The sequence below is a fragment of the Pleurodeles waltl genome, chromosome 7 (assembly GCF_031143425.1).
Source record: "Pleurodeles waltl isolate 20211129_DDA chromosome 7, aPleWal1.hap1.20221129, whole genome shotgun sequence".
NCBI classification, from domain to species: domain Eukaryota; kingdom Metazoa; phylum Chordata; class Amphibia; order Caudata; family Salamandridae; genus Pleurodeles; species Pleurodeles waltl.
This window is the reverse complement of record NC_090446.1, coordinates 908,882,339-908,895,406: the sequence shown is the minus strand read 5'-3', so window position 1 is coordinate 908,895,406 and position 13,068 is coordinate 908,882,339. Positions and strand designations below refer to the sequence as shown.

The window sequence follows — 13,068 nt, the reverse complement described above, 5'->3', positions numbered from 1 at the left end:
GATCCCACAAGGAGATGGAAATTATAACAAACTCCTCCTCTTTCCAACATGTGAAAAAAGATCATCTATCTTGGTATAAAGATCACACCCAAAACATTTGATTTATACAGAGTAGACTATCCTTCCTTAATGCAGCAATTACAAGCAGACTATAAGCGTTGGGGCCCTCTATATTTGACATGGATCGGACACATTAATGTAAAGTAATCAAATTGAATATGTTACCATGCATTCTACATGTCATTCAAGGACTCCCCATTGAGCCAGAGAGACTTTTTTCTCTACAATTTGCTCTATGATAACAAAATGTTTAAGGCAAAACTGTAGGGCATGCCTTTCCCACCAATTACGGACACTTCCTAGGGATGCTCATGGGCTAGCGTTGCCCCTTTACAACTTATAGAGCAGCTCAATTAAGAGTTATATCGGAATGGTCCCTTTAAGCCTCCGATAACCACTGGCTCCACATGATTAGAGCAATGGTGGGAAGGGCAACTTGGGGTACCCTGTGAAAGCCTAGGTGTAACTGGCCGAAAAACAAATACTTAAGCACCATGACTGCTACTACTCGGTTGGTCTGGGATAAGGTAACCGGTTTGAAGGCCTGATGACATTTCCGTCTCCCCACACTCCTGTCCACTTTAATGAGGCCCTTCACCAGTGTTGCAACCAGGAGCTTTTGACAGATAGTGTGAGTGCAGATGCCTTACTATTTCAGACCTTTTCCATGGAACGGATATTTTGACATTTGAAAATTGCGGTCATAACTTTCATTTGCCCCCCTCCGAGATCTACTACTGTAGGAAGTTGGCTCTGTATGTGCTATTTCAAAGTAAGGAATAGCATGCACAGAGTCCAAGGGTTCCCCTTAGAGGTAAAATAGTGGTAAAAAGAGATAATACTAATGCTCTATTTTGTGGTAGTGTGGTCGAGCAGTAGGCTTATCCAAGGAGTAGTGTTAAGCATTTGTTGTACATACACATAGACAATAAATGAGGTACACACACTCAGAGACAAATCCAGCCAATAGGTTTTTGTATAGAAAAATATCTTTTCTTAGTTTATTTTAAGAACCACAGGTTCAAATTCTACATGTAATATCTCATTCGAAAGGTATTGCAGGTAAGTACTTTAGGAACTTTAAATCATAAAAATTGCATGTATACTTTTCAAGTTATTGACAAATAGCTGTTTTAAAAGTGGACAGTGCAATTTTCACAGTTCCTAGGGGAGGTAAGTTTTTGTTAGGTTTACCAGGTAAGTAAGACACTTACAGGGTTCAGTTCTTGGTCCAAGGTAGCCCACCGTTGGGGGTTCAGAGCAACCCCAAAGTTACCACACCAGCAGCTCAGGGCCGGTCAGGTGCAGAGTTCAAAGTGGTGCCCAAAACACATAGGCTAGAATGGAGAGAAGGGGGTGCCCCGGTTCCGGTCTGCTTGCAGGTAAGTACCCACGTCTTCGGAGGGCAGACCAGGGGGGGTTTTGTAGGGCACCGGGGGGGACACAAGCCCACACAGAAATTTCACCCTCAGCAGCGCGGGGGCGGCCGGGTGCAGTGTAGAAACAGGCGTCGGGTTCGCAATGTTAGTCTATGAGAGATCTCGGGATCTCTTCAGCGCTGCAGGCAGGCAAGGGGGGGATTCCTCGGGGAAACCTCCACTTGGGCAAGGGAGAGGGACTCCTGGGGGTCACTTCTCCAGTGAAAGTCCGGTCCTTCAGGTCCTGGGGGCTGCGGGTGCAGGGTCTCTCCCAGGCGTCGGGACTTTGGATTCAAAGAGTCGCGGTCAGGGGAAGCCTCGGGATTCCCTCTGCAGGCGGCGCTGTGGGGACTCAGGGGGGACAGGTTTTGGTACTCACAGTATCAGAGTAGTCCTGGGGTCCCTCCTGAGGTGTTGGATCTCCACCAGCCGAGTCGGGGTCGCCGGGTGCAGTGTGCAAAGTCTCACGCTTCTTGCGGGGAGCTTGCAGGGTTCTTTCAAGGCTGCTGGAAACAAAGTTGCAGCCTTTCTTGGAGCAGGTCCGCTGTCCTCGGGAGTTTCTTGTCTTTTCGAAGCAGGGGCAGTCCTCAGAGGATGTCGAGGTCGCTGGTCCCTTTGGAAGGCGTCGCTGGAGCAGGATCTTTGGAAGGCAGGAGACAGGCCGGTGAGTTTCTGGAGCCAAGGCAGTTGTCTTCTGGTCTTCCTCTGCAGGGGTTTTCAGCTAGGCAGTCCTTCTTCTTGTAGTTGCAGGAATCTAATTTTCTAGGGTTCAGGGTAGCCCTTAAATACTAAATTTAAGGGCGTGTTTAGGTCTGGGGGGTTAGTAGCCAATGGCTACTAGCCCTGAGGGTGGGTATGCCCTCTTTGTGCCTCCTCCCAAGGGGAGGGGGTCACAATCCTAACCCTATTGGGGGAATCCTCCATCTGCAAGATGGAGGATTTCTAAAAGTCAGAGTCACTTCAGCTCAGGACACCTTAGGGGCTGTCCTGACTGGCCAGTGACTCCTCCTTGTTGCTTTCTTTGTTCCCTCCAGCCTTGCCGCCAAAAGTGGGGGCCGTGGCCGGAGGGGGCGGGCAACTCCACTAAGCTGGAGTGCCCTGCTGGGCTGTGACAAAGGGGTGAGCCTTTGAGGCTCACCGCCAGGTGTCACAGCTCCTGCCTGGGGGAGGTGTTAGCATCTCCACCCAGTGCAGGCTTTGTTACTGGCCTCAGAGTGACAAAGGCACTCTCCCCATGGGGCCAGCAACATGTCTCTGGTGTGGCAGGCTGCTGGAACTAGTCAGCCTACACAGACAGTCGGTTAAGTTTCAGGGGGCACCTCTAAGGTGCCCTCTGGGGTGTATTTTGCAATAAAATGTACACTGGCATCAGTGTGCATTTATTGTGCTGAGAAGTTTGATACCAAACTTCCCAGTTTTCAGTGTAGCCATTATGGTGCTGTGGAGTTCGTGTAAAACAGACTCCCAGACCATATACTCTTATGACTACCCTGCACTTACAATGTCTAAGGTTTTGCTTAGACACTGTAGGGGCACAGTGCTCATGCACTGGTACCCTCACCTATGGTATAGTGCACCCTGCCTTAGGGCTGTAAGGCCTGCTAGAGGGGTGTCTTACCTATACTGCATAGGCAGTGAGAGGCTGGCATGGCACCCTGAGGGGAGTGCCATGTCGACTTACTCGTTTTGTCCTCACTAGCACACACAAGCTGGCAAGCAGTGTGTCTGTGCCGAGTGAGAGGTCTCCAGGGTGGCATAAGACATGCTGCAGCCCTTAGAGACCTTCCTTGGCATCAGGGCCCTTGGTACTAGAAGTACCAGTTACAAGGGACTTATCTGGATGCCAGGGTCTGCCAATTGTGGATACAAAAGTACAGGTTAGGGAAAGAACACTGGTGCTGGGGCCTGGTTAGCAGGCCTTAGCACACTTTCAATTGTAAACATAGCATCAGCAAAGGCAAAAAGTCAGGGGGCAACCATGCCAAGGAGGCATTTCCTTACAACTACTATAACCATGTGAAGCACTGGGTCACGCCCACATCAATGTGAGGTGACCACCAGAGAGCTCCTCCCAATCAAGCAATTTCTGAAACGAGCAGGGACTATTCAGGAATCTATATCCTTACTATACTCCCTCTCACAATCCACTACACGGACTCCCACACCTCACTGTCTCCTTTTGGGAACACACACTCGGAACTACCATTATTGATACAGAGTGGGGGACGCTATGGAATGCCATATCAAATTTAACTGCTTCCTAGGCCTCCGGGAGGCATACTATAAAGTACTTTATGATTGGTACTTACACCTGGCAAAACTCCAGAAAACATTCCCATACACCTCGGACAGATGCTGGAGGGGTTGTGGTTTACTAGGGGACTTTCACCATATCTGGTGTGACTGCCCAACAATCAGACCTTACTGGACAGAAATCTTTTACCCCTGATTTCGCCTTTTTAGGTCTTAGAACGTCGACCTTTGAACACAAAACAGAGGTGGACTGTTCCATTCTCTGGCTCTGCTTAGGAGCATCCAAAATGGCTCCTGCTTTGGCTTGGAAGAAACTCAACACTCCTATGTCCCAGTGGCATGCTCGGGACCCACTTGTACACCTTCTCTCGAGAGGCCTACTGCTTTTCTCCTGTCCTACCTGCTTGCATCTCTTCCACACATGACTCTCTCCCTTATTTTCCGTGACGCTCCTGCCCACAGAGATCTCACTGTGGCTCGCCGCTCCAGATCCTCCCACACCTTCCTAGTTCAAGGACCATCCATTCAGGTTGTGAAAGCCGAGTGTGTTGTTTTTGTCTTTTGCTTCTTTTAAGGCACACTTCATAATACAATGAGACTGTTGCGGCGCAGGGCACTATCTTCTACTAGATGAAGTGAGGCTTTTATTTATTCATGCACCTTGATACGTGGAGAATATACAGGTATGTGTTGACATCTTAGTTTGTCTAGAAACTGTACTAGTTAAAACAAACTCTTCTGATTGACGGCCTATCTGTCCTAATGATGTTTAGCTTCATGATGTGCCTGTCCTGATAAATACCAATAAAAACAATGATTAACAAAAAAAAAATCCGATTACAGCAGAAAAAGCATCCCTACAGCAAATTCAAGTATTCTTCAGTACACAACAAATAGAGAGGACTCAAACAAAGGGGCACCTGAAAGATGCAATCAACTAGATGGCAGCACATGCGATGAACCAGTCCATAAGAGTGCAGAGACAAAGCAGCACAAGGGGAGGAAGAGGGCAAAGAAAGTAAAGCATTGAAACAGGTCAGGAATGAAGGCATCATCACTGAGGCAGTAGGACAGATTGGAGGGTACAGCGAGATGGGAAAAGCACTGGGTGAAGGGAAGGAAAAATAGCCAAGATTCAGGTTAGAAAATAAGGAGGACCAGACAGGAGCAAAAGCTATCAGCACAACGCTTCCTTATTGGTACAACATAATCCTTACATTGGTGCCTGGGCATTCAGGAGATCAGCAATATTTAATTATTCAATAAGGCTAGCTCTAGGAGCGGGGGGGGCACTGATCAATTACAAAAGGCACACTAATATTTTAAAGAAGAGATGGTAAGGCACTTGAGTTTGGGGGGTAGGGGGGGGGGGAGAATAAAAGGGGAATAGGTGGTGGAGAAAAGCTTTTATTTGGTGTTCCTGGTAGTTTAGCACATTGCTCTGTTTCCATTCACATTTCAAAGTTTTACTACTGCACACAGGTCCATCTATTGATAAACTCCACCTTTTCATAACTTCCGTACGGTGTTTATGATCCTTTCAGGTCTTGTTGTTCTACCACACTTTGATAGCTATAAGTTCCTGGTGGTCATAAACAATAGTGATATTGTTGATCTTTCTGCCATTTGCTAACTTTTGAGAAACCTCCCACCAACTCACCTACTACCAAAAAATCTTAGTGTAAAGTCACAACCATTCTGTGTTAAATCATAACTAACAACTGCTTCTTGCATTGGTTCCTGCACACCACTAGTACCAAGACACTACAAGTGTGTGTGCGCTCTAGAAATGATGACTAATGTAAGCACGTAGAGTTAGAGCTATTAGCGTTGCAAAGTCCTAACCGGACTTTTCTTGCCACATTATTTTACTGGCCAAAAAATTCAAACATCACTAAAAATGGTAGTATCCTGAATTGACTGATCATTCCAAAGGGATAGGCTTCCAAGCAAGGAAAGCTGTTTTGCCCCACTGAAGCCTTTTGTTCTGCACAAAGCAGCTCGCCTCTTATGCACCAGTCATAATACCAGTAATTGCAAGAACACTACTCAGTGTACCTGAGGCACTGCTGATCGCTTCTTTTCATTCTCATCGTCAGAATCATCAGATGAAGTGCTGCTGCTGCTGCTCTCTGCCTTTCTATCAGCGGTGGAGACTGAAAAACATGACAAAGCAAATGGCATTCGATAACAAATTGTACTTCAATCAATTTTCAAAAACTATATTGAAGAATATTAAACAATTCGCAATTAATGGCAACGTTAGACTTCTGTCCAGACAGCATCTGATGTAGTAGTGATAAAAGCATTCCTCACTCATCCACCCAACTATGGCTGACTAATGTGACAGTTTTTAAAAATAAAATACGTTTCTATTATGAATTGTACATGTGCTGAGACTCCACTAAAAGTAAGAGAAACAATAAGCACTCTCAATTGTAAATCTGGGTAGCGCACAGACTGAAAACTATTTACTCAAGTTCTTAAAAGGCAAGGGGCCCGATATAAATTTCGGCGGACAGGTTTCTCCGTCACAACGGTGACTATTAGCACATGCGCCAAAACCCAACTACCATTATATCCTAAGACATTTAAATTTCGGCAGACGGGGTATCCGTCACCTTTGTGAAGGTCCAACCCATCTGCCGAAATCTAAATCATGTCTAAGGACTGAAACTTGTTCAAAGGTTAAGGAGCCTCACTATGCATGGGGATAGTATACACAAATCTGCACCTAGTCTAACTTAGAGATTAGTTACTGATTTTGTCGAACATGATCAAGATCGCAGGTCTTACCAGGGACAGGAACCGGTTTGTGGACCACCTCATCTTCACTTTCCTCAGATGATTCTTCACTACTGCTTTTGACAGCCTCCTTCTTGATGACTGGGGCAGTTTTGGCTGGGGTCCCAGATTTGCTTCCATTCAGTTTAGCTAGAACTGCTTTACCTGGAATTGGACTGGGCAAAGTATTGGCTCCTTTTCCTGCCCCTGTGGCATTTTTCACCTATATGACATATTAAAGATAAATGCATTTAGCAAAGAATTGGGTAAGAAAAGTAAAGGTCAAGCATGGTGTGCCATTTAAAATACTTGCTGAGCATAAGAGGTTTTTTTGATGCAGTCGGTCTCTGCACCTCCAGCTAAAACCAAAACTATCCCATTTGATCAGCAGTCCACACTGTTAAATAATGTTACTTCTGTGATAACACAGCATGCAGAGGAAAATTCTTACCTTGTTCTTGGACGTTCCAGCACCCTTTTCCACCTTACTAGTCCCACTTTTCAGGATAGAGTTGGCGTGAATAGCCGCTGCACTTGAGTCTGCCTTGACACCTGTCAGAAAAGGGAGGTTGAGTAAAGGAAAGAATGCAGACGACCTCACACTGTTCTTGGGAAAAGACCCAGTAGGACACAATGCATGTCAAACACACTGAACTGATATATATGGCCCCCGAATGCATTGTGTATGTGTTTGAAGAAGGCTAAAGTTTCAGTCGTGCCATCCTAGCTACATAACATTTACCTAAAAAACGATTGGGAAATGTATTACACATCACAAAAATAGCTAACCACTGCTAAGCTGACCACACAACTTAGTCTCTGACCTCTAACAACTAGAGGTGACATTCAGTACTGGATAGCCAACAATTTCACTAAAAATAATAGACATACTTATCTGCCTCACTATTTTAATTGCAGCATCCAATACAATGTTTACCTATTCATAACTGGCTCTCAACTCTTGTCCACACTCAACCCTTAAAATCAGGCATGTGTTGTGGTTTGTACTAGATCACTTGGCTGGAATGCAGTGAATCACTTTGAGGTGTCAGCATTCCAGGCAGTGTCAAGCTTATGGGGGAGATTGAATGTGGTCAGTTACGATGGGTGTAGGAAGTTGGCTCTGTATGCACTATTTCAAAGTAAGGAATAGTATGTAGTGTCCAAGGGTTCCCCTTAGAGGTAAGATAGTGGCAAAAAGAGATAATACTAATGCTCTATTTTGTGGTAGTGTGGTCGAGCAGTAGGCTTATCAAAGGAGTAGTGTTAAGCATTTGTTGTACATACACACAGGCAATAAATGAGGAACACACACTCAGAAACAATTCCAGGCCAATAGGTTTTTGTTATAGAAAAATATATTTTCTTAGTTTATTTTAAGAACCACAGGTTCAAATTCTACATGTAATATCTCATTTGAAAGGTATTGCAGGTAAGTACTTTAGGAACTTTGAATAATTACAGCAGCATATATACTTTTCACATAAAACACAAATAGCTGTTTTAAAAGTGGACACAGTGCAATTTTCACAGTTCCTGGGGGAGGTAAAGTATTGTTAGTTTTAGCAGGTAAGTAAATCACTTACAGGTCTCAGTTTTGGGTCCAAGGTAGCCCACTGTTGGGGGTTCAGAGCAACCCTGTAAGGAAATGCCTCCTTGGCATGGTTACCCCCTGACTTTTTGCCTTTGCGGATGCTATGTTTTGAATTGAAAGTGTGCTGAGGCCTGCTAACCAGGCCCCAGCACCAGTGTTCTTTCCCTAACCTGTACTTTGTATCCACAATTGGCACACCCTGGCATCTAGATAAGTCCCTTGTAAGTGGTACCCCTGGTACCAAGGGTCCTGATGCCAAGGAAGGTCCCTAAGGGCTGCAGCATGTCTTATGCCACCCTAGAGACCCCTCACTCAGCACAGACACACTGCTTGCCAGCTTGTGTGTGCTGGTGAGAACAAAACGACTAAGTCGACATGGCACTCCCCTCAGGGTGCCATGCCAGCCTCTCACTGCCTATGCAGGTATAGATAAGTCACCCCTCTAGTAAGCCTTACAGCCCTAAGGCAGGGTGCACTATACCATAGGTGAGGGCACCAGTGCATGAGCACTGTGCCCCTACAGTGTCTAAGCAATACCTTAGACATTGTAAGTGCAGGGTAGCCATAAGAGTATATGGTCTGGGAGTCTGTTTTACACGAACTCCACAGCACCATAATGGCTACACTGAAAACTGGGAAGTTTGGTATCAAACTTCTCAGCACAATAAATGCACACTGATGCCAGTGTACATTTTATTGTAAACTACACCCCAGAGGGCACCTTAGAGGTGCCCCCTGAAACCTTAACCGACTATCTGTGTAGGCTGACTGGTTCCAGCAGCCTGCCACACTAGAGACAAGTTGCTGGCCCCATGGGGAGAGTGCCTTTGTCACTCTGAGGCCAGTAACAAAGCCTGCACTGGGTGGAGATGCTAACACCTCCCCCAGGCAGGAGCTGTAACACCTAGCGGTGAGCCTCAAAGCCTCACCCCTTTGTCACAGCACCGCAGGACACTCCAGCTAGTGGAGTTGCCCGCCCCCTCCGGCCACGGCCCCCACTTTTGGCGGCAAGGCCGGAGGAAACAAAGAAAACAACAAGGAGGAGTCACTGGCCAGTCAGGACAGCCCCTAAGGTGTCCTGAGCTGAGGTGACTAACTTTTAGAAATCCTCCATCTTGCAGATGGAGGATTCCCCCAATAGGATTAGGGATGTGACCCCCTCCCCTTGGGAGGAGGCACAAAGAGGGTGTACTCACCCTCAGGGCTAGTAGCCATTGGCTACTAACCCCCCAGACCTAAACACGCCCTTAAATTTAGTATTTAAGGGCTCCCCTGAACCTAAGAATTTAGATTCCTGAAACTACAAGAAGAAGAGGACTGCTGAGCTGAAAAACCCCTGCAGAGGAAGAACAGAAGACACCAACTGCTTTGGCTCCAGACTTACCGGCCGGTCTCCTGCCTTCCAAAGAAACCTGCTCCAGCGACGCTTTCCAAGGGACCAGCGACCTCTGAATCCTCTGAGGACTGCCCTGCTTCGAGAAAGACAAGAAACTCCCGAGGAACTCTGCTCTGCTCTGAACCCCCAACGGTGGGCTACCTTTGACCAAAAACTGAAACCTGTAAGTGACTTACTTACCTGTTAAAACTAACCTTACTTTACCTCCCCCAGGAACTGTGAAAATTGCACTGTGTCCACTTTTAGAACAGCTTATTGTGTTTTATGTAAAAAGTATACATGCTAATGGAATGATTCAAAGTTCCTAAAGTACTTACCTGCAATACCTTTCAAATGAGATAGTACACGTAGAATTTGAACGTGTGGTTCTTAAAATAAACTAAGAAAAGATATTTTTCTATAACAAAACCTATTGGCTGGATTTGTCTCTGAGTGTGTGTTCCTCATTTATTGCCTGGGTGTATGTACAACAAATGCTTAACACTACTCCTTTGATAAGCCTACTGCTCGACCACACTACCACAAAATAGAGCATTAGTATTATCTCTTTTTGCCACTATCTTACCTCTAAGGGGAACCCTTGGACTCTGTGCATGCTATTCCTTACTTTGAAATAGCACATACAGAGCCAACTTCCTACAAACCCCAAAGTTACCACACCAGCAGCTCAGGGCCGGTCAGGTGCAGAGGTCAAAGAGGTGCCCAAAACACATAGGCTTCAATGGAGAGAAGGGGGTGCCCCGGTCTGCCAGCAGGCAAGTACCCGCGTCTTCAGAGGGCAAACCAGGGGGGTTTTGTAGGGCACCGGGGGGGGGGGGGGGGGGGGGGGGGGGACGGGACACAGGTCAGCACAAAAAGAACACCCTCAGCAGCGCGGGGTGCAGTGTGTATACACGCAACGGGTTTTCAATGAGAGACCAAGGGGTCTCTTCAGCTGTGCAGGCAGGCAAGGGAGGGGGCTCCTCGGGGTAGCCACCACCTGGGCAAGGGAGAGGGCCTCCTGGGGGTCACTCCTGCACTGGAGTTCCGATCCTTCAGGTCCTGGGGGCTGCGGGTGCAGGGTCTTTGCCAGGCGTCGGGATTTCAGAATCAGGCAGTCGCGGTCAGGGGGAGCCTCGGGATTCCCTCTGCAGGCGTCGCTGTGGGGGCTCAGGGGGGACAACTTTGGTTACTCACAGTCTTGGAGTCGCCGGGGGGGTCCTCCCTGAGGTATTGGTTCTCCACCAGTCGAGTCGGGGTCGCCGGGTGCAGTGTTGCAAGTCTCACGCTTCTTGCAGGGATTTGCAGGGGTCTTTAAATCTGCTCCTCTGTAACAAAGTTGCAGTCTTTTTGGAGCAGAACCACTGTCCTCTGGAGTTTCTTCTCTTTCTTGAAGCAGGGCAGTCCTCTGAGGATTCAGAGGTCGCTGGTCCTGGGGAAAGCGTCGCTGGAGCAGGTTTCTTTAGAAGGCAGGAGACAGGCCGGTAGGTCTGGGCCAAAGCAGCTGGTGTCTTCTTTCTTCTTCTGCAGGGGTCTTTCAGCTCAGCAGTCCTCTTCTTGTAGTTGCAGGAATCTAAATCTTTAGTTCAGGGAAGCCCTTAAATACTAAATTTAAGGGCGTGTTTAGGTCTGGGGGGATAGTAGCCAATGGCTACTAGCCCTGAGGGTGGGTACACCCTCTTTGTGCCTCCTCCCAAGGGGAGGGGGTCACAATCCTATCCCTATTGGGGGAATCCTCCATCTGCAAGATGGAGGATTTCTAAAAGTTAGAGTCACTTCAGCTCTGGACACCTTAGGGGCTGTCCTGACTGGCCAGTGACTCCTCCTTGTTATTCTCATTTCCTCCGGCCTTGCCGCCAAAAGTGGGGGCCGTGGCCGGAGGGGGGCGGGCAACTCCACTAGCTGGAGTGCCCTGCGGTGCTGGAACAAAGGGGGTGAGCCGTTGAGGCTCCCTGCCAGGTGTTACAGCTCCTGCCTGGGGGAGGTGTTAGCATCTCCACCCCAGTGCAGACTTTGTTACTGGCCTCAGAGTGACAAAGGCACTCTCCCCATGGGGCCAGCAACATGTCTCGAGTGTGGCAGGCTGCTGGAACTAGTCAGCCTACACAGACAGTTGGTTAAAGTTTCAGGGGGCACCTCTAAGGTGCCCCCTGGGGTGTATTTTGCAATAAAAATGTACACTGGCATCAGTGTGCATTTATTGTGCTGAGAAGTTTGATACCAAACTTCTCAGTGTAGCCATTATGGTGCTGTGGAGTTCGTGTTTGACAGACTCCCAGACCATATACTCTTATGGCTACCCTGCACTTACAATGTCTAAGGTTTGGTTTAGACACTGTAGGGGTACCATGCTCATGCATTGGTACCCTCACCTATGGTATAGTGCACCCTGCCTTAGGGCTGTAAGGCCTGCTAGAGGGGTGACTGACCTATACTTGCATAGGCAGTGAGAGGCTGGCATGGCACCCCTGAGGGGAGTGCCATGTCGACTTACTCGTTTTGTTCTCACTAGCACACACAAGCTGGCAAGCAGTGTGTCTGTGCTGAGTGAGAGGTCTCCAGGGTGGCATAAGACATGCTGCAGCCCTTAGAGACCTTCCTTGGCATCAGGGCCCTTGGTACTAGGAGTACCAGTTACAAGGGACTTATCTGGATGCCAGGGTCTGCCAATTGTGGATACAAAAGTACAGGTTAGGAAAAAGAACACTGGTGCTGGGGCCTGGTTAGCAGGCCTCAGCACACTTTCAATTGTAAACATAGCATCAGCAAAGGCAAAAAGTCAGGGGGCAACCATGCCAAGGAGGCATTTCCTTACACAACCCCCCCACCAAACGAAAGAGGATGAGACTAACCTTTCCCAAGAGAGTCTTCATTTTCTAAGTGGAAGAACCTGGAAAGGCCATCTGCATTGGCATGGGCAGTCCCAGGTCTGTGTTCCACTATAAAGTCCATTCCCTGTAGGGAGATGGACCACCTCAAACAGTTTAGGATTTTCACCTTTCATTTGCATCAGCCATTTGAGAGGTCTGTGGCCAGTTTGAACTAGGAAGTGAGTCCCAAAGAGGTATGGTCTCAGCTTCTTCAGGGACCAAACCACAGCAAAGGCCTCCCTCTCAATGGCACTCCAACGCTGCTCCCTGGGGAGTAACCTCCTGCTAATGAAAGCAACAGGCTGGTCAAGGCCATCATCATTTGTTTGGGACAAAACTGCCCCTATCCCATGTTCAGAGGCATCTGTCTGCACAATGAACTGCTTAGAATAATCTGGAGCTTTTAGAACTGGTGCTGAGCACATTGCTTGTTTCAGGGTGTCAAAGGCCTGTTGGCATTCCACAGTCCAGTTCACTTTCTTGGGCATTTTCTTGGAGGTGAGTTCAGTGAGGGCTCTCACAATGGATCCATATCCCTTCACAAACCTCCTGTAATACCCAGTCAAGCCAAGGAATGCCCTGACTTGAGTCTGGGGTTTTTGGAGCTACCCAGTCCAGAACAGTCTGGATCTTGGGTTGGAGTGGCTGAACTTGGCCTCCACCTACAAGGTGGCCCAAGTAAACCACAGTTCCCTGCCCTATCTGGCATTTGGA

General features: G+C 47.7%; 1 protein-coding gene across 9 annotated transcripts in view; it reads right to left on the bottom strand.

Moving 5' to 3' along the window:
* Positions 1-13,068, bottom strand: part of TCOF1 (treacle ribosome biogenesis factor 1) — a 437,876-nt gene that overhangs the window by 364,682 nt on the left and 60,126 nt on the right. For all 9 annotated transcript variants that reach the window (XM_069199543.1, XM_069199548.1, XM_069199544.1 and 6 more), the window contains exons 4-6: positions 6,967-7,067; positions 6,528-6,738; positions 5,790-5,887 (exon numbers count right to left, since the gene is read on the bottom strand). In XM_069199543.1, the coding sequence (XP_069055644.1) occupies positions 5,790-5,887; positions 6,528-6,738; positions 6,967-7,067 (410 nt within the window). The remainder of the gene's footprint in view (positions 1-5,789; positions 5,888-6,527; positions 6,739-6,966; positions 7,068-13,068) is intronic.